The sequence below is a fragment of the Sus scrofa genome, chromosome 9, assembly GCF_000003025.6.
Source record: "Sus scrofa isolate TJ Tabasco breed Duroc chromosome 9, Sscrofa11.1, whole genome shotgun sequence".
In the NCBI taxonomy this organism is placed as follows: domain Eukaryota; kingdom Metazoa; phylum Chordata; class Mammalia; order Artiodactyla; family Suidae; genus Sus; species Sus scrofa.
Window position 1 is genome coordinate 92,081,732 of NC_010451.4, and position 27,837 is coordinate 92,109,568.

Here is a 27,837-nt window from a genome sequence, read left to right on the forward strand (position 1 = left end):
TACCTGAGGTGTTGCACCTGGGGAAGGAGGCCATCAAAACTTCTCTGTGTGAAAAGGACCCACATGCCTTTGAGTCTTCTGGCAAGAGCTGGACAGTCCATTCTCCTTGAATTGATTCCAAAACAGAAGTTTGTTATTATTCAAGGCTTCTGAGACCAGGTTTATCAGCACTGAGTCCTTAATGTTAATTAACAAAAGCAGTTTTTCTTTCCTACCTGAGGTAAAGATTCAGGGGAAAAGACTGTTACTCATTAGAGAGGTTCTCAGAAATGCATCATGTCCCCACTTGAGAACAGAGCCATTTGCTGTTGGGCTTGGATTTTGTTTTCAGTGCTTGGTTGCTTTCTAAAGGCAGAATCAGGGAGTTCTGATACTTTTTTCTTTTCAGAGCTTCACTTGCAGCATATAGAAGTTTCCAGGCTAGGGGGCAAATTGGAACTATAGTTGTCAGCCTACGCCACGGCCACAACAACAAGGGAACCAAGCCACATCTGCAACCTACACTGCAGCTCATGGCAACGCTGGATCCTTAACCCACTGAGCAAGGTCTGGGATGGAACCTGCAAGGTCACAGACACTATATGGGGTTCTTAACCCACTGAGCCACAACAGGAACTCCAAATTTTTTTTAAGTCATAAAAAAATAAAGGCAGAATGCAGAAGGGGAGGCTGATTTGATAATCTCTGTCTTTAGGGTGCTGAGAATGGAGGATTGAAGCAGCTTCCTGGCAGAATCAGGAATTATAAATTAACCAGGGTTCATAACTACAGGGACTTTCAAGTTTGTGGATTTCCTTTTGTTTTTTTCTTTTCTTTTCCTTTTGTTTTCTTTTTTTGGCTGCTCCGACAACATGTGGACATTCCCAGACCAGGGATCGAACCAGAACTGCAACAGTGACTGAAGCCACAGCAGTGACAATGCTGGACCCTTAACCTCTAAACCACCAGCGAACTCCAAGTTTGCAGATCTTAATAACATCCCTGGTTTGTTAAATTAGGAGCCTCCTTTTAGTTTTGTTAGCAGCAAAGTGAAAAGGTTCCCAGAGTTTGTTTCCTGAGTTTCATTGGAAGGTAGGAAGATAGGAAAGTGGGAAGCTGCCATCACAGAAATGTCCTCTGCAGCTAGCGACTGGGACTAGGGAGAGGGCAGGGATGGTAGACAACACAAGAGGTATCTCAGAGACCTGCTTCAAAGGGAACAGAAAGGAAGAACAGAGCAGGCTGAACTGGAGAAAGGGTAAGAAAGCTTTCCTGTTTACCCACACTTGACTCTGGGGCAGGTAACACTGCAACTGGCACATCATTGTTTGATGAATGAATGAATTCACATACTTTGGGGACTAGAAGTTCATCAAGTCCAACATTTGCTTATTCCATGCATGAATACACTCTGCAGCTGTGTTTCCTAACTTGTGGACCTTTTGGTTGCAAAGGATCCTTGAATCTACATGTATCTACATTGCCTTGGACAGAATACACATTTCCCACAGCAGCTATAGATGCTATTGCACTTCAATATAATTGTATTTAAAAGTCTTGCTTAATTCATAGCAGGTTTTTGTCATGCATGTATTCAATTGCTGATACTTAAAGAGCCATCAATTTTTTTTAAATTTGTCTTTTTGCCATTTCTCGGGCTGCTTCCGAGACATATGGAGGTTCCCGGGCTAGGGGTTGAATCAGAGCTGTAGCTGCCCGGCCTACGCCACAGCCACAGCAACGTGGGATCCAAGCTGCGTCTGCAACCTACACCACAGCTCACAGCAACACCAGATCCTTAACCCACTAAGCAAGGCCAGGGATAGAACCCGCAACCTCATAGTTCTTAGACTTGTTAACCACTGGGCCACAACAGGAACTCCAAAGAGCCACAATTTTTTTAATGATTTCTATTTTTTCTGTTATAAAAAAATAGAATAGTGGCCTAGCCAGTAAGGATCTGGTGGCCTAGCCAGTAAGGATCTGGTGGCCTAGCCAGTAAGGATCTGGTGTTATCACTGCTGTGGCTCAGGTGGCTGCTGCAGTGGGTTCAGTCCCTGACCTGGGAACTTCTCTATGTCACGAGCACAGCCAGAAAAAAAAAAAAAAAAAAAGGGTGAGGACCACTTCTCTCCAGCTCAGCTACCCTTCCAAACCTCACAGGGCAGCTCATTCTACAACTGGGCAATTGTACCTGTCGGTGAACATCCCTGCCTTGTTAAGTTTCATTCTTTTTCTCAGATTTCCATTCTCGTTTTACTGTTTCTGCCCTCAGGAGATCATGAATAAGGAACGGCTAGAATTAAAATCAACTCTTTTATATATCTAATTAATTCTAGGTATGCTGGAGTTCCCGTCGTGGCGCAGTGGTTAACGAATCCGACTAGGAACCATGAGGTTGCGGGTTCGGTCCCTGCCCTTGCTCAGTGGGTTAACGATCCGGCGTTGCCGTGAGCTGTGGTGTAGGTTGCAGACGTGGCTCGGATCCCACGTTGCTGTGGCTCTGGCATAGGCTGGCAGCTACAGCTCCGATTAGACCCCTAGCCTAGGAAAACTCCATACGCCGCGGGAGCAGCCCGAGAAATAGCAAAAAGACAAAAAATAATAATAATAATAATAATAATAATTCTAGGTATGCTAAACGTGTATGTTTCTGTTTAAAAATGATTTTGTCCCCCTCTTTGTAGATCTTCTAATTGGAAGAAAGAAAATCTTTTGAAGTAGAAGTTCAGTGAAGGGCCTCATTGTTTCATAACCCTAGGGGCAAAGCATTGTCTCTCTTCACTCCAAGCCCCCCAAGAAGCACAGAGTCTGCACTCAGATGTTTTCTCTTGGTTTGTCAGTCATGCTGTTCATGCTGTAAGTACAGGGAGTCCAACCCTGAGGGGGGCATTGAGACCTGCTCTATGATGAATTGTCGGATTCCCAGAAAGCATGGAGCCTGTGGTTTGAGGGCATCCCAGAGCACCGCAGGGGCCTCTCACATAGAAGGCCCCTATGTGGGAAGAATTTCCTCCACCATTTCTCCAGCGAGCCTGTTTGTTGGGCCAAATTGTAGGCTCAGGCTCCCTACCACCACTTTCGGTAGGCAGCATTGTTTGCTCAGATTTCAGAACCATTGCTCAATCCAGAGCTGAGCCTCTCAGCACCCACATTGTTCCCCCAGATTACTGGGTGCTGGCAGGCAGCCAGGCTACGATTCCTCCCACAGTCGACAGGAATTGGCAGGAACCTAAAGGCTACCAGACCTCCTTGCCCTCACTTTTACAATGAAGAGTGTACTTTCTTCTCACACTGATGCATGGAGGTGCAGTTTGCACACAAATGATCATTCTAAGTAGACTTGTAATTCACGACCTCCCCAAGGACCCTCACCAAGGTTTATTTATTTTTTTGCTTTTTAAAAATTAAAAAAAAAAAATTTAGGGCTGCACCTGTTGGCATCCGGAAGTTCCCAGGCTAGGGGTCAAATTGGAGCCACAGCCATGGCAATGCCAGATGCAAGCCACGTCTGCGACCTACACCACAGCTCAAGGAAATGCCGGCTCCTTAACCCTCTGAGCGGGGCCAGGGATGGAACCCGCAACTTCATGGATACTAGTTAGGTTTGTTACCACTGAGCCACAAAGGGAACTCCATCACCAAGGTTTAAACCAACCAACATTCCAGTGCCAGGTGCTGGGCTAGGGTGGGGGAGGGAAAGGTGTGTTGTCTCTGCTTCCCAGGAGCTTCCAGACAGAAGGAGAGATGATGATTAGAGTAAATGTCACCAGTATTATATATTTGTATTTGAAAGTCCAAAATGCTGTGGGGTTTCATCAGCAATTCTGTAGGAGTTGGAGAAGGCTCTGAAAAGAGGTAATATTTCAACAGACCTGGGTCTTGAGGAAGAAGAGGAGAATGGGTACAGAGCCCTACATAGTCCAACTTCAGGGGACCCCTTTCAGATTGGACTTGAGGGAATGACAACCCCTAAAGCTATGCACTTTGAAGGGACTGTGGGGTGACATTCCAGGTGAGGTGAATGCCATGGTGAGGGCATCAACCCTGTGAGAAATCAATAGCTTTTTACTTCCAGGTGTTCCCCAGACTGTGACACATTTTGTCCCAGAGTTGGACAAAGATCAACCTCCTGAATAAAGTGTAATGAGATATGCAATTGTTAAACTGTCCCTGCTTCAGGCCAGCATCTAATCCAGAGCTGTCACCACTTCCTCTGGGCTCTCCTTAGACCCATTCTGCAGAAGCAGAACCTCTGGGGTTCCTGTTGTGGCTCAGTGAAAACGAATCTGACTAGTATCCATGAGGACATAGGTTCAATTCCTGACCTCGCTCAGTGGATTAAAGATCCAGTGTTGCTGGGAGCTCTGGTGTGGATCATAGAGAGGGCTCGGATCCCATGTTTCTATGGCTGTGCTGTAGGCCTGCAGCTGCAGCTCCATTCTAACTCAAGCCTAGGAACTTCCATATGCTGCAGAAGCGGAAGACCTATCCAAAGTCCCTCCTACTCCCTCTGGGATGCTTCTTTGTCCCCCACAGTCTGCAGTCTCCCTCTGCAGCAAGTTCCTGAGTCTAACTTTGAACATATGTTTGTTCTTGGTGGTCTATCTTTTTTTTTTTTTTTTGGCTAGGCTTTATCAGAATTGTGGGTTCAAGGCATTTCCCTCCTCATGATGCCTATTTATAAACAAACGATATACCAATTTCCATATGATTACTACACACAAAGCACTGTGGTGTGTAATTTGTATTTTTCTTTTTTTCTTTTTCAACCACTCCTTCAGCATATGGAAGTCCCCAGGACAGGGATCAAATCCAAGCTACAGCCACCACCTATGCCACAGCTGGCACAATGTTGGATCCTTAACCCACTGTGCAACAGTGAGAACTCCTATATTTATTATTTTATTTCATGTTTCAAGACAACTCTATAAGAAAACATTATAATTCCCATTTTACAGGTAGGAAGCTCTTAAAGTCTCAGGAAGATTAAGTAACTTTAATTGTACACTGCTAGTAAACAGAAGAGCTGGAAATAAATCTAAGTCTTTTCCCGTAGGTTCTCATCCTTTCAAACATGGTAAATGTGGTAAAGACATTTATGAACAAAGGGATGAAGTGTTTCTGAAGGACCACCCGAGAGAGTCAGGGGACATATCTTCATGTTTAAGGTAGGTCTTACAGAGTGAGTCTAAGTTTGTCAGGTGTAAAGATGGAAGAAGGGCATTCTAGAAAAAAATGAAGTGGAATATTATGTGCAAAGCTCAGCATAGAAAGGTTATGGTGTGTTTGGAAAACAGCAAAAAGCAGATAAGGCTAAAATAATTCTAGCTGTCAGCATGGAGGATAGAAAGAGTAAAGATGGATTGGTGACAATAGAGACAGGTGGGAGGCTATCTCAGCAATTAGCCAACCGCTACTGAGGGCTCAGACCAAGAAGGTTAGTGGGAATGAAGACAATAAGTTGGATTCAAAAAATATTTCAGAGGTAGCATAAGCAGCATTTGATGATGGAATAGTTGTTTCAGGGAAATTATGCAGTGAATTTGGGGGACAATGACCCATTAAACGAGACAGCAAATACAAGTGGTAAAGCAGGTTTGGGATGCTCAGATAAAAGAGTGGAAACACACCTAATGCAAATGCTGGGGGAAGCATGTTCATACCCATGCCTATGGGGAAATGGAAGTAAAGAGGATGAAACAACTTTCTAGCACTTTATTCTTCCTGTTTTCAAAAATAACTTGAGACAACTGTCAATATTTGTGGTGGTGCACACAGTTGCTTATATTAGTTTCTGTAGTTTTTAATTTTAAAAAGTAATGCTTGGAATTATTTCTTTAAAAGAAATAATGTATCAAGCCTCTGGAATACCCACTATGTGCTTGGAACTGTTCTAGGCATTTGAGATATTTGCCTTCTACTTGCCTCTTCCTTTCAGGAGTGATCCAGCTGGACTTTAGAAATAGGTGGTTCCATTTTGCCCCGAGGCCAGTGACTCTTCCTTCCTGGGTCTCTTTCACCTCTCAACTCCTATGATTCAATACTGTAAGGGCAACTCAGTATTCCTTATTCTCACCGAGGTGGGCCCCACAGTGCAGTTCATTGCCATAATTCCTTTCGGGGAGTGTACCTGAAGGGCTGACTTACTTAGAACGTTTTCCAAATGGTCTTTTACACCTCTGCCTCCTACCCAATCGTAGCCAAAAATAATTGATTTTCCTCATGGACTTTCAAATTTGCAAGGGAATCTCGGTAACATTTTTGGTAATGGGGTAATCCTAATTCCTTACTAACCAAGAGCAGCAATTTCTGTACTTTAAGCTTTACGCGCTGTGAGCGAACAGTTAAAAACAAAATAAAAATTTCTCCTTTCACGCAGTTTACATTCTAATGAACGGAGATGTCAAAAAAAACAACAAAAACAAACAATACAAGGACGACACAGTGCATCATTATTGTGCAGGGCAAAGTAAGGTGAGTAGTGAAATACGAGTCTCTTGACTCCTGAGAAACCGAATCTTAAGTAAATTCTTCCGGGTCTCTGACCTCCGCCCGCTTGGGTTTCATACTCCGCCCACTGCCCCACCTTCTGGCACTGGCCACACCCACGCTCATGACGTCTATTTTCCCGGCCCTGGCTCACTGACCTGGCCAATCGAAAGCCACAGACCCGCTAGAGCCCCCTTAAGCCCCGCCTGGTGAGTCGACGCACTTTGACGGCGATGTGGCCCGGCGGCAGCTTGGCGCGGCGGGTCGGGTCGCTTCTCTGGCGCCGGGCCCTTTACCCTGGAGCCTGGCCTGCGGTTAGCGTGGGGCCCCGGTTTCAGCAGCTGGCGGTGGGACAGCTTCCGGCGAGACCAGCGCTCGGCCATGCCTGCTCGGCCCCTGGCCGCAAGCGTGGCCTGCACGGGGTGCCGGGCCTGGAGGAGCGAATCCAGGGGACAGCCGGCGAGGGGCGCCCGGAGTCAGGCCCTGCAGGTACGGGCTAGGAGGAGGGAGCCGTGTTCCAGGCGAGGAGGCTCTGGTTTCCCTCTTTATGCGTTTCTTTTGGGTCACAAAACTACAGAGCAGAGCTGGAAGGGACTACAAAGGTTGTCGGCGCCACCTTTGCATTTTGCAGTGAGGCCAAGAGGTGAACTGAAGTCTCGCAAACCCCAGGCGCCCCCGGACCCTTGGCCACACAACGTAGCTGTTCTCATCCCCCTTTACATCCTTCCTAGGGTTCTGAGAAATGGACTTGTCGAGAGTATTGGGGCGTGAGGATTTTTAGGAAGAGCTAGGGGCTAGAGGCTGAGGGGTGCGTAAGAAGCGCTAAGATGGAGCTAATTTAAGATCCTGTAATTATTAGAAGTTTTTAGAAACTTGAGAGATGGTAAACGTATCACATCTGTGAAAGACCAGAGTATGAGAGGGAGAGATCTTGGTGGACTTAGCCCCTAGGTCTTTGGGAGTCAGCTTTAGAATTTAAGAGAGCTATAAATCCACAGGCTCTAATTCTCCAAGGTGAAAAACAGAATATCTAAATCTCTACAGAAAAAGAAAAAAAAAAAAAAAAAAGGTTTTCACCGTATCAGTTGTTACATAACCCAAATGGCATTGTAAGAAAAACTTAAGAGTTGAAAATGAGAATTGTTCTTAAAATTTTAACTCTCTGATCATTGATGGATTTGGGGCCACAAACGTACTCTGCTAGGTCTCAGTTTCTCTCTCAAATGAAGGTTATGGACCAGATACTACTACCTAAGAGCCCTTCCTGTTCACAGTTCTAGTTCTGTGACCCTTTATGGCTGAGATTCAATTTAAGATGCCCCAAGATACTACCACCTCCCCAAATTGTGCTCCTGTTTTTCTCTCTTTGTATAGCAGTTCTCTGCTTGAACTGTATACCTCATTTCATCAAGCACTAGAACGGAAAGCTGTTGTTGCTAATAGTTCTATTTGCATGTGCTAATAGGAAAGGATGTGTGGTGGCTGTCTGACCTGAGCACCCTTCCCATGAAAGTTGAGGGGTATTACAGGAGACCATAGCCCAGGTTCAGCTTCTAGGAGGCCTGGACCCTGCTGTTTTTCAAAACATATAAGACCCAGACATCCTCAAAGAGGAGCAGTTTCCCTGTGAGCTGCCTGCACCTCTGGATGCATTTAGTTTCTGTCTTGGCCACCTGACACAAGCAAATCTTTGTGCATTTCAGATCATACTGGTCCCAAGTTTGACATCGATATGCTGGTTTCACTTCTGAGGCAAGAAAATGCAAGAGACATTTGTGTGATCAAGGTTCCTCCAGAAATGAAATATACTGATTACTTTGTGATCTGTAGCGGAACTTCCACTCGGCACTTACATGCCATGGCCCACTACATTGTGAAAATGGTAGGATGCTTTCTTTTTTTTTGGAACCATTAACTTAATGGAATAGTGTTATTGCATCAGGCTGAAGAGAAACACTTAAAAACTAAACCTGTCACATGAGGTTATATAAAAATTCCCAGATTTCCAGAATTTGCACAAGTGTTTTATGCTCTTTGATAGTGAAAATTAGAGGAATGAATATCCATCTTTAGTGAGTCAGGATATTTCAAGTTCTTGTCTTTCATGGCCCCAAGGAAAAAAATAGTGAAAAAATAACTGGAGGCAGACCAGAAGACAGTATAAATAACCCAGAGGGAAATCTAGAGCAGAACTGTCCAGTGTGGCACCCACTAGCCCCATGCGGCTATTTAATTATATAAATTAAAATTTAAAATTCAGTTCTTCGGTTGTACTAGCCACATTTCAGGAGCATGGTGGCCATATGTGGCTAATGACCACCATACTGGACAGCACACATATAAAACATTTCCATAGTTGCAGAAAGTTCTATTGGATAGTGCTGGCCTAGAGTTTAGCTCAAATGTTTGCACATGTCCAGTGTTCCCAAGCACTGTGCTGGGTATTGAGAAGACAGAAATAGAAAAGATTTAGTTGCTCTCTGAATTCACACATCTACTGAAGGAGGGAGAAAGCAGTTCATTTTCCAACTAGATGAGATAGGAATAAGAATGAGGAAGAAAATGTACTTGGAAGCTGATTCTGATGCCACTCTAGAGGGTAACATACTTCTTTCACCAATTTTCTTTTTTGAAAATTGACCAGAGAGGGGCAGTTAAGACAAAAGAACAGGTGGGATTGCCTAGAGAAGGGTGGTAGAATAAGGGGTTTGAGAACAAAATTCTGATACAGCATAGAAGAACAAAGGAAGATTCAAAAGAAAGAGGGCTGGTTGGAGAGACAAAGGGAACTTAGAAGGCATGGAGAAGTTAGAAGACAGTATCACAGGGTCTCTGTCAAGTGTAATAGTAGGACAGAGTAAGATGAAGACTTACAAGTGATCATTGGACGTGGGGTTTTAAAAAAAGAATGAGAGGTTTTTCAGAGAAGTTTCTGTGGAACAGCAAGAGGGAAGGAAATAGAAATTACTTTTTCAAAAACTTTAGATGAGAAGGGGGAAAATGCAAGGTCAGGAAAGATTTTTTAGTATTTTCTGTGGTAAAATATATATAACATAAAATTTAACATTGTAACCATTTTAGGTGTACAGTTAAGTGGCCTTAGTTACATTCACACTGTTGTGCAACCATTGCTACCATCCATCTCCAGAATGTTTTTCATTCTGCTTTCTGTCTCTAAGAATTTGACTATGCTAAGGACCTCCATGAGTGGAATCATACGCTATTTGTCCCTATGTGGCGGGCGTATTTCACTTAGCATAATGTTTTCAAGATTCATCATGTATCTTCTTTTTAAGGCTGAATATTTTAATATCTTGTTTACCCATTGATGGGCATTTGGATTGCTCCCACCTTTAGAGTACTGTGAATAATGCTGCTATAAACACGAGGGTAGAAATCGCTGTTCAGATCACTGCTTTTAATTTCAGAGGTAGCATTGCCATATCATGGTAATTCTCTGTTCAGTTTTTTGAAGAATGATATTCTTTTACCAAGTAGCTGCACCACTTTACATTCTCACCTGCAGTGCATAAGGGTTTCATTTTCTCCACATCTTTGCCACTTATTGTTTTCTGGTTTGTTGATAATAGTAACCCTAATGGATGTGAAGTGGTATCTCCTTGTGGTTTTGTTTTGCATTTCCCTAATAATTAAAGATATTGAGCATCTTTCCAGTGTTTATTGGCTTTAGTGTGTCTTTGGAGAAATGCCTATTCCAAGTCCTTGGCCCATGTTTTAATCAGGTTAGTTGTTTTTTTATTGAAGTAGTAGGTGTCCTCTGTATATTCTGGATTTAAATCTCATATCAAATATACAACTCACAAATATTTTCTCCCATTCTGTAGTTTGCCCTCTTACTTGGTTGATAGTGTCCTTAGATGCATAAAATATTTTAATTTTTTTTGTTATTGTTGTCTGTGATGTCATATCCAGTAAATCATTGCCAAATCCAGTGTCCTGAAGCTTTTCCGCTGTGTTTTCTCCTAAGAGTTTTTTTCCCTAGATTTTTAAAGTTTTATCGAAGGATAGTTGATTTACAACGTTATGATAATTTCTACTGTACAACATAATGATTCAGTTACGCATACACACATATCCATTCTTTTGTAGATTCTTTTCCTATAAAGATTATAATAGAATATCGGGTAGAGTTCCCTATGCTATATAGCAGACCTCTGCTGACCATCTGTTCCATATACAACAGTGTGCATATGCCAATCCCAAACCTCCACCATCCCTTCCCCAGACTTGTCCCTTTTGATAACCGTAGTTGTTTTTGAAGCCTGTGAGTCTGTTTCCGTTTTGTAAATAAGTTCATTTGTATCATTCTTTTTTTTTTTTTTTGTCTTTTCTAGGGCTGCTCCCGCGGGCATATGGAGGTTCCCAGGCTAGGGGTCTAATCGGAGCTGTAGTCGCTGGCCTATGCCAGAGCCACAGCCATGCCAGATCTGAGCCGCGTCTGCAACCTACACCACAGCTCACGGCAACACCGGATCCTTAACCCACTGAGCAAGGCCAGGGATCGAACCCTCAACCTCATGGTTCCTAGTCAGATTCGTTAACCACTATGCCACAACAGGAACTTCTGTATCATTCTTATTTAGATACCAGACATAAGTGATATTATATGGTGTTTAATCTTTCTCTGTCTGACTTGCTTCACTTGGTATAATGTTAAGTTCCATCTATGTTGCTGCAAATGGCATTATTTTGTTCTTTTAATGGCTGAGTAATATTTCATTGTATATATGTGCCGTATCTTCTTTATGTGTTCCTCTTTCAGTGGACATTTACATTGCTTGGTTTTTGTAAATAGTGCTGCTGTGAACTTGAGGTGCTGTATCTTTTCAAATTACTGTTTACTTTGGATATATGGCCAAAAGTGGGATTGCAGGATCATTTGGTAGTTCTGTTTAGTTTTTTGAGGAACCTCAGTACTGCTTTCCATAGGGGGTGTACCAGTTTACATTCCCACCAACAGTGTAGGAGGGTTTCCTTTTCTTCACGACCTCTTCAACATTTATTGTTGGTAAAATTTGATAATGGCCATTCTGTGCAGTGTGAGGTGATACCTCATTACAGTGTTGATTTGCATTTCTCTAATAATTAGTGATGTTCCGCTCTTTTCTTGTGCCTGATGGCCACCTGTCTTCTTTGGAGAAATGTTATTTAGGTCTTGTGCCCATTTTTCAGTTGGGTTGTTTATTTTTGTTGTTGAGCTGCATTAGAAGTTTGTATATTTTGGAGGTTAATTCCTTGTTGGTTGCTTCATTTGCAAAGATTCTCTCTCATTCTGTGGGTTGTCTTTTTGTTGTTGACTGTTGTTGTTTTTATGGTTTCCTTTGCCGTGCAAAAGCTTTTAAGTTTAATTATGTCCCATTTGTTTATTTTATAATCTTAGGTCTCATGTTTGGGTCTTTGGTAGTTTTTGAGTTAGTTTTTGCAAATAATGTAAGATAAGATGCCAACTTCATTCCCATGCATGTAGAGAGCTAGTTTTCCCACAACCATTTGTTGAAAAGGCTCCCTATACCTACTGAATAGACTTGCTACCCTTGTTGAAAATCTTTTGACCATATGAGCTCTTTATTTTATTCCATTGATGTTTATCAATCTCTGTTTTGATTATTGTAGCTTTGTAGAAAGTTTTTAAATTAGGAAGTTTGAGGTCCCTCTAGATTACTTTTTTTTTTTTTTGCCACACCCACAGCATGCAAGCATTCCCAGGCCAGGGAATGAACCTGCTCCACAGCAGTGACAATGCCACATCCTTAACCGCCAGGCCACCAGGGAACTTTAGATTACATATAAATTTCAGGATGGCTTTTTCTATTTCTACAAAAAAAAAAAAATCATTGGGATTTTGATAGGGATTGATTGTGTTGAATCTGTAGCTGAGGACTGATGTCTTCCAATTCATGGATACAGAGTGTCTGATCGTTGGTGTAGTCTTTAGAGATGTTTTGTAGTTTTCTGTGTATAAGTCTTGTCTCCATTCTTATATTTATTTCTAAGTATTTTATCCTTTTTGATTCTCTTGTAAATGTTATTTTTTTCTTAATTTCCTTTTCAGGCTGCTTACTAAGTGTATAGAAATGCAGTTGATTTGGGGGTATTGATTTAATATCCTATAACATTGATGAATTCCTGATCTTGGAAGGAAAACTTTCAGTCTCTTGCCATTGAGTATGATGATAACTAATAGCTGTGGCCTTTTCATATATGGCCTTTATTATCTTTAGAAGGGTTTTTAAAAATTATAGTTGATTTTATATGATTGTGTATGATGTACAGTGTTGTGCCAGGTTCTGCTGTGTAACAAAGTATCTCAGTTTCATTTTTTTTTTTTTTTTTTGGCTGCCCGGAGGCATGTGGAGTTCCTGGGCCAGGGATAAGATCCAAGTTGCAGTTGTGACCACTGCTGCAGCTGTGGCAGTGCCAGATCCTTAACCCACTGTGGCAGGCTGGGGATTGAACCTCATTCCAGCACTCCAGAAACATCATCAATCCTGTCACACCACAGCAGGAACTCCAAAGTCTTTATTTTATTTATTTATTTATTTATTGCATTTTAGGGCCACACCCACAACATATGGAGGTTCCCAGGCTAGGGGTCTAATCAGAGCTGTCGATGCTGGCCTATGACACAGCCACAGCAATGCCAAATCCAGGTTGTGTCTGCAACCTACAGCACAGCTCACAGCAACACCATATCTTCAAACCACTGAGTGAGGCCAGGGATCGAACCCTCAACCTCATGGTTCCTAGTTGGATTCGTTTCCACTGCACCATGACGGGAACTCCATATTGTAATTCTATAGTTAGTTTTCCGAGGAACCACTATACTGTTTTCCACAGTGGTTGTGCCATTTTACATTCCCACCAGTAGTATTGGAAGTTTCCCTTTTCTCTACACCATCTCCAGCACTTGTTATTTGTGGGCTTATTATGATGGCCATTCTGACTGGTATGAGATGATACCTCATTTTAGTGTTGATTTGCATTTCTCTAATAATTAGTGATTTTGAGCATCTTTTCATGTGCCTACTGGCCATCTGTCTGTCTTTGGAGAAATGTCTGTTTGGGTTTTTTGTCCAATTTTTGATGGGTTTTTCCTTGTTTTTTGGTTGAATTGTATGAGTTGTTTGTATATTCTGTAGACTAAGTCCTTGTTGGTTACATCATTTGCAGATATTTTTCTCCTACTCCAGGAATTTTTGCATGTATATTCATTAAAGATATTGGCCTATCATTTTCTTTTTTGATGGTATTTTTGTCTGGTTTGAAATTAGGGTGATGGTGGCTTCATAGAATGTTTTTAGGGGGTGTTCCCTCCTCTTCAGTCTTTTCGAAGAGTTTGAAAAGTATTGGTATAAGTTCTTCTTTATATGGTTGGTAGAATTCACCTGTGAAGCCATTTGGTCCTGGACTTCTGTTTGAAGAGAGTTTTTTCGTTTTTTTTTTTTAATGGTCTCACCTACTCCATATAGAAGTTCCTGGGCTAGGGGTCAAATCAGAGTTATTGCTGGATCCTTCTACACCGTAGCAACACCAGATCTGAGCCACATCTGTGACCTATGCCACAGCTTGCAGTAACGCCAGATCCTTAACCCACTGAGCAAGGCCAGGAATTGAACTTGCATCCTCATGGACACTATGTCAGGTTCTTAACCCACTGAGCCAGAACGGGAACTCCAGGATTTTTTTACATTACATATTTCAGTCCTAGTGATTGGTCTGCTCAAATTGTCTACTTCTTCTTGATTCAGTTTTGGTGGGCTGTATGTTTCTAGAAAGTTCTTCTAGGTTGTCAAATTTGTTGACATATAATTGTTCATACTATTCTCTTATGTTTTTTGGTTATTTCTACAGTATCAGTTGAGATTTCTTTTTTTAATTTATTTATTTGTATTATCTCTCTTTTCTCCTTAACATATGTGTCCAGAGGTTTGTCAGTTTGTTTACCCTTTCAAAGGACCAGTTCTTGGTTTTATTAATTTTTTTCTATTGTTTTTAAATCTGTATTATATTTATTTCCTTTCTAATCTTTATTATGTCCTTGCTTCTACTGACTTTAGGTTTTGTTTGTTCTTCTTTTTCTAATTCTTTTAGGTGTGGGTTGGGTTGTTTTGTTTTTTTGAGGAAGGCCTGTATCACTGTAAACTTCCCACTAAGAACTGCTTTTGCAGCATCCCATAGACTTTGTATGGTGTATTTGTTATTAGCCTCAAGGTATTTTTTAATTTCTGTTTTGATTTCCTTATTTACCCATTCATTTTTTAGTAGCATATTTAGTCGCCATATAATTTTTTTTTTCTCATTTCTCTTCCTGTGGTTGATTTCTAGTTTCATGCTGTTGTGGTCAGAGAAGACGCTTGAAATAATTCCTGTACTCTTAAATTTGCTGAGGTTATTTTTGTGCCCTAGAATGTGGCCAGTCCTAGAGAATGGTCCATGTGCACTTGAAAAGAATGTATATTCTGATTTTTTTGGATGTAATGTCATGAAAATATCAATTAAGTCTGTTTTATTTTTCTCATTCAGGGTCACTGTTGCCTTATTGATTTTCTGTCTAGAGGATCTGTTCATTGATGTGAGTGGGGTGTTAAAGTCTCCTGTTATTATTGTATTCCTATCAATTTCTCCCTTTATTAGTATTTTGTTTTTTATGTGTTTGGGTGTTTCTATATTAGGTGCATAAATGTTGACAAGTATAATATCCTGGTTTTGAATTGATCCTTTTATAATTAATAATGTCCTTTTTATTTATGGTCTTTGTTTTAAAGTCTATTTTGTCTGATATGAGTATTGCAACTCTCACTTTCTTGTCATTTATTTTTGCATGAAATATCTTTTTCCATCCCCTCACCTGCAGTCTATGTGTGTCTTTTGCCCTAAGGTGGGTCTCTTGTAGGCAGCATATTGTAGACTCTTGTTTTTTTTTTTTAATCTAGTCTGCCACCCTGTCTTTTGATTGGAACATTCAGTCCATCGCTACTTAAGCTAATTATTGATACATATGTGTTTATTGCCATTTTAAACTTTGTCTTCCCCTTGGTGCTGTGTTTCTTCTTTGTTTTTTTTGTTTTTGTGCTTGGATGATTTCCTTTATTTTACTATTGTGTCCTTTTTGGTTTTTGTGAATCTACTGTTTGTAAAAGCCTGTGTTTTGTTTTGTTTTCTTTTTTTTTTTCTGCTTTTTGCTTTTTAGGGCCGCACCCATGGCATATGGAGGTTCCCAGGCTAGGGGTCGAATTGGAGCTGTAGCCGCAGGCCTACGCCACAGCCACAGCAACTCAGGATCCAAGCCATGTCTGTGACCTACACCACAGCTCACAGCAACGCTGGATCCTTAACCCACTGAGCATGGCCAGGGATTGAACCTGCAACCTCATGGTTACTATTTGGATTCCTTTCCGCTGCACCACAGGTAACTCCCGAGCCTGTTTTCTTACTTTCCTTCCCTGCGTTTTATGATTTTGATGTCCTTTTTTTTTTTACATCTTCATGTTTATCCTTTTGCTCTTCCTTGTGTTATCATTGCTTTCACATATAGTTTTTTTTTTCTTTTTGATCTGTATACTGGTTTATTTAGGTGATTACTTTCCAATTCTAATTTCCTTCCATCCTATATCTTCTTTCTTTTGTATTTAGAGGAGACCTTTTAATATTTCTTTTATAATAGTTTAGTCAGAGTTCCCATTGTGGTTCAGTGGTTTAAGAACCTGACTAGTATCCATGAGGATGCTGGTTCAATCCCTGGCTTTGTTCAGTGGGTTAAGGATCTGGTGTTGCCATGAGCTGTGGTGTAAATCACAGATGCAGCTCAGAACTGGCATGGCTATGGCTGTGGCATAGGTCAGAAGCTGCAACTCCAGTTCAACTCCTAGCCTGGGAACTTTCATATGCCCTTAAAAAAAAAAGAAGAGAAAAAATAGGTTAAGTATTACTGTATTCTTTTAGTTTTTGCTTGTCTGAGAAATTCTTTATTTCTTTTTTTTTTTTTTTTTTTTTTTTTTGTCTTTTCTAGGGCCACACTCATGGCATATGGAGGTTCCCAAGCTAGGGGTCTTATTGGAGCTCTAGCCACCGGCCTATGCCACCACAACAACAACATGGGATCTGAGCCATGTCTGTGATCTACACCACAGCTCACGGCAACACCGGATCCTTAACCCACTGAGCAATGCCAGGGATCGAACCCACAACCTCATGGTTCCTAGTTGGACTCATTAACCACTGATCCATGATGGGAACTCCTATTTCTACTCCTATTTTAAATGATAATCTTGCTGGGTAGGGTATTCTAGGTCGCAGATTTTGCCCTTTCAGAACTTTGCATATACCTTGCCACTCCCTTCTGTCCTGCAGTATTTTGGTAGAGAAATGATGATAGCCTTGTAAAGGTTTCCTTGTAAATTACTTTTTCTCTTGATGCTTTTAGAATCCTCTCTTTAACTTTTGCCATTTTGATTACAGTGTATCTTGGTGTGGGTCTCTGGGTTCATCTTGTTTAGGACCCACTTTGCTGCCTGTATCTGGATATGTTTCCTTCTTTAGATTTGAAAAGTTTTCAGCCGTAATTTCTTCAGATACATTTTCAATCCCTTTTTCTCTTTATTCTCCTTCTGGGATCCTTATTATGTGTGGATTGGCACACTTTATGTTATCCTGTATATTTCTTATATTGCTTGCTTTCTTTTTTTTTTTTTTTTTTTTTTTTCTATTTGGCTGTCTGTTGCCCTGATTGCATGATTTCCTTTCTCCTCTCGTACAAAGTTACTTTTTTGTTTCTCTGCATTATTTATTTTGCCTTTAGCTCAGCTTTCATCTTGGCAAAAGAATTTTCTATTTTTTCTTGGCTCCTCCTTTTAGTTTCTAGTTCCTATTCTCATTAATCTGCATTTTTAGCCTTTCTTAATTCCTATTTTCATTATCTCCTTTTGAACTTGGTATCTGTTAGACTGAAGAGGTCTGTTGCATTGTTTGCTTTCAGGATACTTTTCATGTTCTTTTAACTGGGAATGGTTCCTCTGCTTGTTCATTTTGCTTATCTTTCTCTTACTCTGTGAGTTTAGGGGAAACAATTATAATAGTTTTGGAGGGGTATTTATATGCAGGAGCATCCCTGGTTAGCTTGTGTGGGTTTACCAATTTTTTTGGAATGAGGGCTGTTTTTGGTTTAGATGCTTACTGTCTTTCTTCAGCGTGTGTAGGCCATGATCCCCTTGATATGTGGGTGTGCAGGTGCACAGCCCACATGTGCTTCCAGGAAAGTGCGGCAATGGGTGGCGTCTGGAGGTGCCTGGTCACAGGGCCCTTGGCAGTGGCTGTGACTCCTGGGGAGGTGAAGGTGGTGAGCTGTGCAGGGTTACAGGACCTTCAGCAGCAACAGCAGTAGCATAGCCTGTATTATCTTGAGGTAGGTTTTTAATCCTTGTCGAGTATCATTAAAGTGTGTTGAATTTTGTCACATGCTTTTTTCTCATAAATTTGAGATGATCCGATGGTCCTTCATTTTGTTATTGTGGTGCTTTCATATTGATTTTCATGTGGAATCTTCCTTACATTCCAGGAATAAATCCCATGTGGTCATGGTAAATAATTCTTTTTTTTTTTTTTTGGCTGTACCCACATTATATGGAAATTCCCAGGCTAGGGATTGAATCTCAGTCACAGCCACAACCTATGCTACAGCTGTGGCAATGTCGGATCCTTAACCCACTGTACCAGGCCAGAGATTGAGTCTGTGCCACTGTAGAGACAACGCTGGACCCTTAACCCACTGCGCCATAGCAGGAACTCCAGTATATGTTTCTTTTAACGTGGTTTTGACTTCAGTTTGCTGGTATTTCATTGAAGATTTTTGCATCAGTGTTTACAAAGCGTATTGGTAGGTAGTTTTCCTTTCTTGTAGTGTCTTTTGTCTGGCCTTGGTATCAGGGTAGTACTACTCCCGTAGAATGAGGAAGTATTACCTCTTGTAAGTTTTTTGGAAGAGTTTGAGAAAAATTTGTGTAAGTTTAAATATTCAGTAGAATTCACCAGTGAAGCTGTATGGTCCAGAGCTTTTCTTTGGGAGGTTTTATCTTTCCTTCCTTTCTGTGTTGTTCTTCTCTGACCCAACCCTTTCTTTGAAATATAATTGTGTTGGGTGTTTTCTGATTAGTAACTGACCCAAACCTGTCACTATTATTGAATAGACTTAGTCGTACATTCTATTCTTTATGATTCTGGCTTGGTATGTTGTATGTTTATAGGAATTTGTCCATTTATTCTGGGTTTTCCAATTTGGTTATTTTTCTAAGTAACATCTCGTTTCTGATTTTTGTTATTTGGATTTTTTTTTCAGTGTTGATCTTTTTGAAGATTTTCAAAATTTTTGATTTTCATTGATTTTCTTTATTTTGTCAGCTATCAGTTTAATTTGTTCTTCATTTCCTAGTTCTTAAGGGTGTGAATTTATGTTGTTGATTTGGGATTTTTTTTTTTTTTGGCTGCACCCACAGCATTTGTAAGTTTCTGGCCCAGGAATCAAACCCAAGCCACAGCAGTGACAATGCCAAATCCTTAACTGCTAGGCAACTGATGAACTCCCAATTTGGGAACTTTTTGTGTGTGTAAGCATGTATAACTATAAGTTTTCTTACTACTGCTCTCACAGAATCCCACAAGCTCATTTGCCACAAGATACTTTCTAATTTCCTTTGATTTCTTCAACCAGTTGTTTAAAGTAATAAAACAATTGTTTTATTCCTGTGTATTTGTGGATTTTCTAATTTTCCTTCTATTGAATTCTAGTTCATTTTATTATGATCAGAAAAATCTTTTATATTTATGCAGTCTTTAATTTTATTAAGACTTGTTTTATGGCCTAACGTATGACCTATCCTGGAGAGTGTTCCAAGTGCACTAGAGAAAAAATGTGGTATTATGCTGTTGTTGGGTACAATGTTCTGTTAATGTCCATTAAGCCCAGTTGGTCTGTAATGTTCCAGTTCTATTTCTACATTCTGGTTGTTTTATCCATTAATGAAGACGGGAGTATTGAGTCTCCTATATTACTGGGTTACCATCTATTTATCTATTCAGTTGTGTGAATGTTTGTTTCATATGTTTAGGAGCTGATTTTTGGTGCATATTTATAATTGTTATGTCATCTTGGTTGGTTGACGTTTTTAATCATTATATAATGTCCTTGTCTCATAATAGTTTATAGAGTATTTTTTCCAATATTAGTATGTGTTGTTTTAGACCATTCATGGGCTCTATCATTACCAAAGATATGGGGTGATAAAATCCCATTAACATTGTCATGAAGGAGGGTGAAATGGAATCATTAGAACTGACTTAGCCTTAAAACAGGAAGGCAGCATCTGCTTCCCCTGAGAGTGCAGGGAAGCTGGGGTGGACATAAGGGATTGACATAGGTGAGAACTGGATATTGAGTGAGCTTATGCCTGTCTGCCTCAGACACTTTGGTGAGTGACTGAAGTGGCCTGTCCAAAGGGTTTAGGCCAGAGTATTCAAGAGAGAGGCATAGGAAGTGAGTAGGATATAATGTAGGAAACTATTTCTCCCTTATTAGGGGCATAGTATAGCTATGAAGAATGAATAAATTAGTTCCCAAATGAAGACCAAGAAAAATATCCCCAGAACCTCAGAACAGAGATTTCCCCCAGCCTCTCTCCCTTTAATATATGACCTGGCTTTTTTCAGTACAAATACCTGAGACGTGAAAGCGAGCCTCATGTTAAGATTGAAGGGAAGGACACTGACAACTGGCTCTGTGTGGACTTTGGTAAGTTCTCTTGGCATATTCTACAGATAAATTTTTGATACTGTGCTAATCTTGACCTATTTTCCATTGTAAAGGGATAGCGATCTGAATATTTTTCTATATAAAATGTTTGAAATGTGTTGAAGTTTTATTTAGCTATAACCCAGGTGGGTCTTATTCATGTGTGAAATCCTCACCTAACCCAGTGTGTATATAAGTAGCCATATAGGTCAGAAACCTGGAGGAGAACAGGATGGCTAACATTGGAGAGATGGGAGAGATCCCTTAATGGTAGTAGAAGGTGCCTTGGGGTGCACATACTCTTGTTCTTAAATAACTCAGATAAGGTGAAGGACATTCTAGACATAGGAAAGACAAGAACAGAGGACTGGGAGTTGCCATTGTAGCTCATTGGTAAGAACCTGACTAGTTTCCATGAGGATTCAGGTTCCATCCCTGGCCTTGCTCAGTGGGTTAAGGATCCCATGTTGCCACAAGTTGCAGAGTAGGCTGCAGATGCAGCTTAGATCCTGTGTTGCTGTGGCTCTGGTGTTGCTGAAGCTCGGATTCAACCCCTAGCTTGGGAACTTCCATATGCCACAGGAGTGGCCTCCCCCCCCAAAAAAAGAGAGAACTGGAATTTTGAAAAGACTTAACAAATTGGGGTATTAATATATACATATTCGAGTTCCCATTGTGGCTTAGTGGTAACTAACCTGACTAGTATCCATGAGGATGTCGGTTTGATCCCTGGCCTCGCTCAGTGGGTTAAGGATCCAGTGTTAACTGGTGCAGTTTACAGATGTGGGTTGGATCCCGAGTGGCTGTGGTGGAGGTTGGCAGCTGCAACTCCAATTCAGCTCCTAGCCTGGGAACTTCCATATGCTGCAGGTGCAGCCCTATAAAGAAAAAAGAAAAAAAAAAAAAAAGAAAAACACACACACACACACACGAGTTCCTGTCCTGGCACAGTGGAAACGAATCCGACTAGGAACCATGAGGTTGTGGGTTCAATCCCTGGGCTCGCTCTGTCAGTTAAGGATCCAGTGTTGCCATGAGCTGTGGTGTAGGCTGCAGACTCGGCTTGGATCTGGCATGGCTATGGCTGTGGCGTAGGCTGGCAGCTACAGCTCCGATTAGACTCCTAGTCTGGGAACCTCCATATGCTGTGGGTATGGCCCCCAAGACAAAAACAAACCAAAAAACCATACATATTAATGTATACATAATTTCAAGGTACCTCCCTACAAGATACTTACTACAAAGGGGAAATTAATAACTGAAGAACTGTAAAGGGGCTGAGGTGTTATCTTACTTGCAAGCTAAGAAGTTTCTCAGCCAGTTTCATGGACATTGGTAAAAGGCCCAAGACTATTTCTGGGTTAGATGAAGCACTTTGTTACTCAGTAATAGCCATAGCCAGCATCAAGCAGCAACCCAGCTTCCTTGAGCAACCCAGGACCAGGTGACACCTGCATACAAAGTTCTAAGAGAACATCTTTTATCATGCGCCGGAAATAGGCCTGCATTCGTTCTGGTGGAAGATGCCTTTACTGCCAAGGCTATACAGGCCAGTTTCTCAGCCTTGTCACTTTAACAATTTGAGCCAGGTCATGTGGGTGGGGAGGAATATTCTGTGCCTTTTAGGATATTTTGCAGTATCCCTTCTCCACACCCAACTGTGAAAGCACAAAATGACCCTCATTGAGAACCACTGTTGTAAGCAAACCTGCCCTTTGCTCAGCAGGGAGGCAGCAGACGTGAGGATATTCACCAAACTCTCGAAAATCTAGTGCAGAACAAAAGGCTGTTAGTGCTCTGCTCACAGGATGTATAGAAATTTGATACCCATGGCAAACTATCTCCGCAAAGAAACTTGACAGATCCCACCATTAGTCATGTGGATAAAGTTCACGTCGTACCTCATGTGTGATGCACTGAGAAAAGCACAGCATCACCTCTGTGGTATTTTTGCTGGATGGTGTCCACAATTTGCACTTCTAAGAAGTTCCCAGATAATGCTAATCTGGGGTTCACACTTTGAGAAGCACAGTTCTAATTGTCACAGAAGTTGAGATCACAAGGTGAAAGCAAATGAACTGCTTCTTCATTTTAACTTTTATCTGTCCTTGATAGGCAGCATGGTGATTCATTTGATGCTTCCAGAAACCAGAGAAATCTATGAATTAGAGAAATTATGGACCCTACGTTCTTATGATGATCAGTTAGCTCAGATAGCACCTGAGACCTTACCTGAAGACTTCATTCTTGGAATAGAAGATGATGCTTCATCCCTGACTCCTGTGGAGTTCAAATGTGAATAAAATGGTATGAACTGCTTTAGTCATTGCAGATTTGGAATTGGTCATTTCTTATAATTCCTATCAAAACAAGTCCTATCTATCTATGGGCACCTATCCAAAATGACTCATAGAAATTGTAGGTAAATAAGCTTATTCTCACACCAAGAATCAATACATTCAAACTAAAATTAATGTAATATAAAATAGTCCTGAGATTCTAGCAGGATTTCCTAGAGGTTGTATTGGCCCCTCTGTTTTACTTGAGTTCTTTGCTCAGAGGTTAATTTTAAGATTAAATCTTATTCTGTAGAATGGTATAACCAAAAATTAAAAAAAATAAAAAGCAGAAAATGTAACCATCCCACTAGCCTTACGATTTAAAACCTATCTATAGTTCTCCGTTCATATGCAACAGTATTATCAAGTTTCATGGTAAAAACACTAGTAGATACTGGTGGTTACCTTGAGATTGACATAGTATTAAAAAAAAGCTAACTTTATAGTTTGGACATTCACATTTATTCAAAAAGGCAAAAATAAAACATATTACACACCAGCCTGCACCTAATGATGAAACACTTTATTCTGCATCAAGGTATCTGGAAAATGAAGCTGCAACTGGGGCATATTACAGATGAGGAATGATCCATATGCGCTGAGTACAAAACTCAATTACAGAATTATTTCCTAGTATTACCAGATACTCCATTACCAATGCTTAATTGAAAGTTAAACATGATTTTGCCACACTAGAAGGCTAGAAATGAAATATGACAGTTTAAACAGGCAGATATAAATGTAGCACCTATTTTTTAAAAAATGGAAAAATCAAATACTGAGAAAGAGCTCTGGCCTTAAGCATACGTCACCTGAAATCCATATCAGAAAGCCAGTCCAAATTACATTTATTTAGCAGTTCATTCATTGTATGGGAAAAAAAAAATTACGAGTGCTAGATGAATTCAATGACAAATAGGGCACTTTTTGGCTAAAACTACAAAATAAACTGGTTTTCTGAAAACATTTAGGAAAACATTTCAGGTCATTTTCAAAATGTCTAATTGATACGTGATCTTTAGAAAAACTTGTCTGTGTAGAAATTCATCTTGAAATACAAATGAAGCAAAATGATTTTTTAAAGGGTGGTATATATATGCCCTTTAAAGGGCTGTCTGTATGATGACTGTGATCTTTTACTGCACAAAAGCAACACAAACAATTCTGAGAGCAGCCATGGAGACCACCCATTCCACATAATTGTACACACCAGGCTTTGCCGTCAAGTTAAGGAATGGACAAATGAGTTCAGTGTCAAAGGTCAAATATTTTATCACAGTCATTCAAATTATAGTCTAAAAGTTGCTTTTTGTATTTTTCTACCTTTTGACTTATTTTCAAGTAGCTGATTGCAGAGAATACAGAAATCCTGCTGCATTTTATGTAATATTTTAGGTGGCCTTTCATCTTTCTTATCATTGCTTAAAAATCTTCAAAATAGCTTAGTGAGGCTCATGACAGTGCCTGGTGGCACATGGAGATGTAGCCTTTTTATTGCCTTGTAACACTGTCACACCATTTGACTGCCCCCATTGGTCTTCACAAAGCAATTCTTTTGGGGGTCTCCTCCAAGCGTAGAGCACCTGGTCTCAAGTGTATTGGCAAACCAAGCATCCTGTAAGGCAAGCCGAAGCTTTCTTCTTGCCAATCAGTTTCAAGTCCACAGGGGCTGCATCTCTTCATAGGTACACCTTCTTTAGGTAGTGATAGTCAAAAGCATAAAGCATTTATGCATTCAGTCACGTAGCCAAACAAAAAAACTGAAGTCTCCTGAAGCCATTTAAAACTAGCCATTCCCAAACCTCCTGCAACCACTTTGCTCTGTTAGTACCATCAAAAACTTTCCTACCATGAACAAAGAAATAAACAGTATTGCTGCTCTCCAAATATAGGCACTGCTCCATATCACTGAACACGTACTGGATTTTGCAACTAGTAACTTTGTCAAAAGCCTCAAAAAACCTGAAATTTCCAGCTTTACTGTCACCAGCCAGAAGTAAATTTTTTTCTTATTTGCCTGTTAGCTAATTAAATTTTATTTTTAAAAAAACAATTGGACTTATCTTTATAAAGTATATAAACTTTTCAGAAAAAAACAAAACAATTTTGCATTACTGATACCTGAGGTAGTTGAGTAAAAATGCACGTTTAATACCCCTGCCAACACCGTTCAGCACTTCCCTTAGGTTATTCGTGTTAGTGTTTTTAGATAAAAATAAAACTGAGAACAGTTTTTCTAGGCTAATAGCTTAACATTTACATTCGTGTAATAACTCTATTCTGATCCAATTTTAACAACTGGACTTAGGAGCAGTCTATTTTTATTTATTTTCTGGGTGAATTTAGTTAATGCACCATTAAGCCAATTTCTGGCATCATGGGGGGGATGAAAATTAAGAAAAATTAGGATATTTGTTATATTGAGAAAACAACAAAAGGGAAGTGCATAGCTCCTCTTTTTCCCTCCCCCCCCTTTTTTTTTAAAGCTGGGTGTCATACATTTCAGAGAGCATAAAGTATACATTCTCACAGAGACAGGAGCTTGAAAGTTGCCTGGTCCTCAGAAACAACTGGCTAGGTAAAAACTTGTGCATGTGATTCTGGATAGGGGTTCAGCGCCCATCTGTTGGTTAAGCAATCTGTCTTTGGTTTGGCATCTGCCTCTGTGGTGGGCTGTTTCCTGAGCCTTCACTTCCGTCTTGACTGAGGTGGTCCACTTTGCAGAGCTTTCTGCTGTTGATGCTGCTTTACCTGAGTCAGAATTTCCTGAATTTTCCTCTGAGCAACCTGGAAAAGGAAAGAGCTTTGAAACTTCTGCCTGCTCAAGTGCTACCAAAGGTTATTTCACTCTTCCACTTTCAGTAACTTCAAATTGAAATTTATTTGAAGATTAAAAATACACACTAATTAATTAGGTTGAAATCACCTGCTAAAAGAGGGATTAAAACTGTTAGGCACCAAACAGCTTTAAATATTTATATGGGGTAGGGACACCCAAGGGAGAAATCACTTCCATTTGAGTAAGAAGCAAAAGAGCTTGCCTATCACACTAGAGCCCACTTGCCTGGCAAGCATAGAAGTGACCAGTTATTTTGACGACTACTTGGTCATTCTCATCAGGTGTCTGGTCACGAGGGACAACAACTTCTGCACTTGACAGATTCTGGAGCTCATTCACCTGAAAAAGATAAATACAAATCATGTTCAGTTGAGTTGTTTGGGTTTTTTTAAAAACCATTTCCTGAGCACTTAACTGTGTGCCAAAATACTGAGCTATGGCTTACAAGTCTCATCTAATATGCTAATAATTCTATCAGGTTATTAGTCCCCATTCAAGATAATTAAAACTAAAGCAAAAAAACTGACTTGCTCCAAATTACATATGACAAAACCAGATTCAAACCCTGAAAGTCTAATTACAAAATGTACACTTTCAGTCACTTCAAAATTGTAGATAGCTTTGAACCTTAGAAGTTCTGTGTATTAAAGAGAAACTGGAAACCATTTGCTTTTTTCAGTTAGATAAAAGTTATAAAGGCAGACAATTTTTTTTTAAGTTTTCACGTCATTAAATGCTTACAGGATAAAAATTAAAAACTGACGCATGTCAACAGAAAAATGCCCCATACAAATACGAGACCATCCTCTCCACACAGAGTGGTGTGAGAGAGAGGCACTGCTTTACTAGTAGCTGATACCAACAAAAGGCAGTCGTCTCCAAACCTTGGCCCAGACAGTCCTGCTTTCTATAAGTTAGCCAAAATTCAGGGATTGGAACTCCTAAGTACCTTTCAACGCTTTCCCTTTCATACCACTGCACAGGTTTTCCTGAAGTACTTGCCGTTTTGCCTCCTTTTCCAATAACTCTGCCAGCAGCAAAGGATGGCACTCTGATGTGAGCTTCAAGTTTCACCTCTTCTTTAGGACTAACAAAGTTTTCTTCTTTAATTTTTCCATAAATTCTTCCCTGAGCCTACAGATGAGAAGAAATCCTATCAGTGTCATTCATGTGGGAAACACAGAAAGGTCCATTAACTTTAAAGATGGCCTGGATCCACTGGAACAGCCTCTTGCAGCCATACATCTGCATTTGCTAGACTGTTGAACATGGCTCAAGAGCTGGAAAGGGTAGGAAGCCCCAGAAAAGGTTGACAACAATAACTATACTTCACAGATAAAGCAACCGAATGAAGAAAGAAGATTAAAACATATTCTTCTGAGGTTAAGACGATAAATTGGCCGTCTGCCTTAACTAAAATTTTGTGGGCAAGTGGCCATTTGCTTTCCAGTCTTGAAAGGTAAAACCTCCCCTGCTGGCATTAAGATGGTAAGTGCGTTTTTCTTGAGTAAAAGAGACCGAGGCAAAGGAAAATTACAGAGTCAGTTCTGCCAAGCTCACAAAAAGTCAACCTCATATCTATATGGGCCAGTGAGGAACATTTTCTGATTAAACATTTCTTCATCTTATCCAGATGGTTTCTGTTTGGACTAAGGCTACAAAATCAAATCAAGTTAATATACACATCTGCTAGTTACAGTCAAACATCTCCTCTCCCTTGCTGCATACAACTAGGACTTAGACATGAGCAACCTCTCCTACTACATACAGCCATTAATTTGCTCGGGATACACGATAGGAAGACCAAGTCAGAGTTGGTTTCACCCGAGAAGCTGCAGTGGCAAAGCACAGAAATACAAGTACCCAACATGTTTTCAGTGATGCAGAAATAAGCTCATTTTAGCGGATTACAGGCCAAAACAACCAAAAATATATATTAGTACCCTACATTCCATTCAGCCTCAAGGCCACAGACATAGCTATTAACACAGTCAAAGGATACTACAGATATACATCGTCCTCCAAAACAAGCTCTTGAATTTCCAAGAAAAAATACAGGTTAAGAGGTTTACTATTACTTAGATCTCTAAAATAAAATAATAATTATCACCGATTACATAAATGGCATGCAAGCATTATTGCTTTTCTTAAACGGCCCATTTAAGACAACTGTACAACATGGGCATTGGAGGGTACATAATTGCCTAGCATACAGCATTATTGGAATTTCAAGACCACAGTTCCACTTATAAAATCTAAGAGGATAAGAACATTCAATAATTAATGTTTGTGTTTATTTTTACTATTTCAAACTAAAAGTGACTCGCCCTGTAGATCTGGGATAGGAAGCAGTTTTCAACATTTCTGAGTTTTTATTTGAACTGCCT

The 27,837-nt window shown here is 40.3% G+C and overlaps 2 protein-coding genes across 7 annotated transcripts in view; one reads left to right on the forward strand and one right to left on the reverse strand.

Annotated features, from left to right (window-relative positions):
• On the forward strand, positions 6,678-22,603 carry MALSU1 (mitochondrial assembly of ribosomal large subunit 1). Its single transcript, XM_021063453.1, has 4 exons — positions 6,678-6,960; positions 8,175-8,353; positions 20,191-20,272; positions 22,388-22,603. The coding sequence occupies exons 1-4, from the start codon at positions 6,705-6,707 to the stop codon at positions 22,573-22,575; spliced, it is 705 nt and encodes a 234-aa protein (XP_020919112.1). The 5' UTR covers positions 6,678-6,704; the 3' UTR covers positions 22,576-22,603.
• Positions 23,055-27,837, reverse strand: part of IGF2BP3 (insulin like growth factor 2 mRNA binding protein 3) — a 167,479-nt gene continuing 162,696 nt past the window's right edge. For 4 of the 6 annotated variants that reach the window (XM_021063450.1, XM_021063452.1, XM_021063449.1 and 1 more), the window contains 3 exons: positions 26,453-26,584; positions 25,676-25,789; positions 23,055-25,398 (listed from right to left, as the gene is read on the reverse strand). In XM_021063450.1, the coding sequence (XP_020919109.1) occupies positions 25,300-25,398; positions 25,676-25,789; positions 26,453-26,584 (345 nt within the window). In that variant the 3' untranslated portion in view covers positions 23,055-25,299. Of the gene's footprint in view, positions 25,399-25,675; positions 26,585-27,837 lie in introns of all 6 variants that reach the window. The other 2 variants (XR_002335868.1, XR_002335867.1) reach the window with 2 other exon arrangements.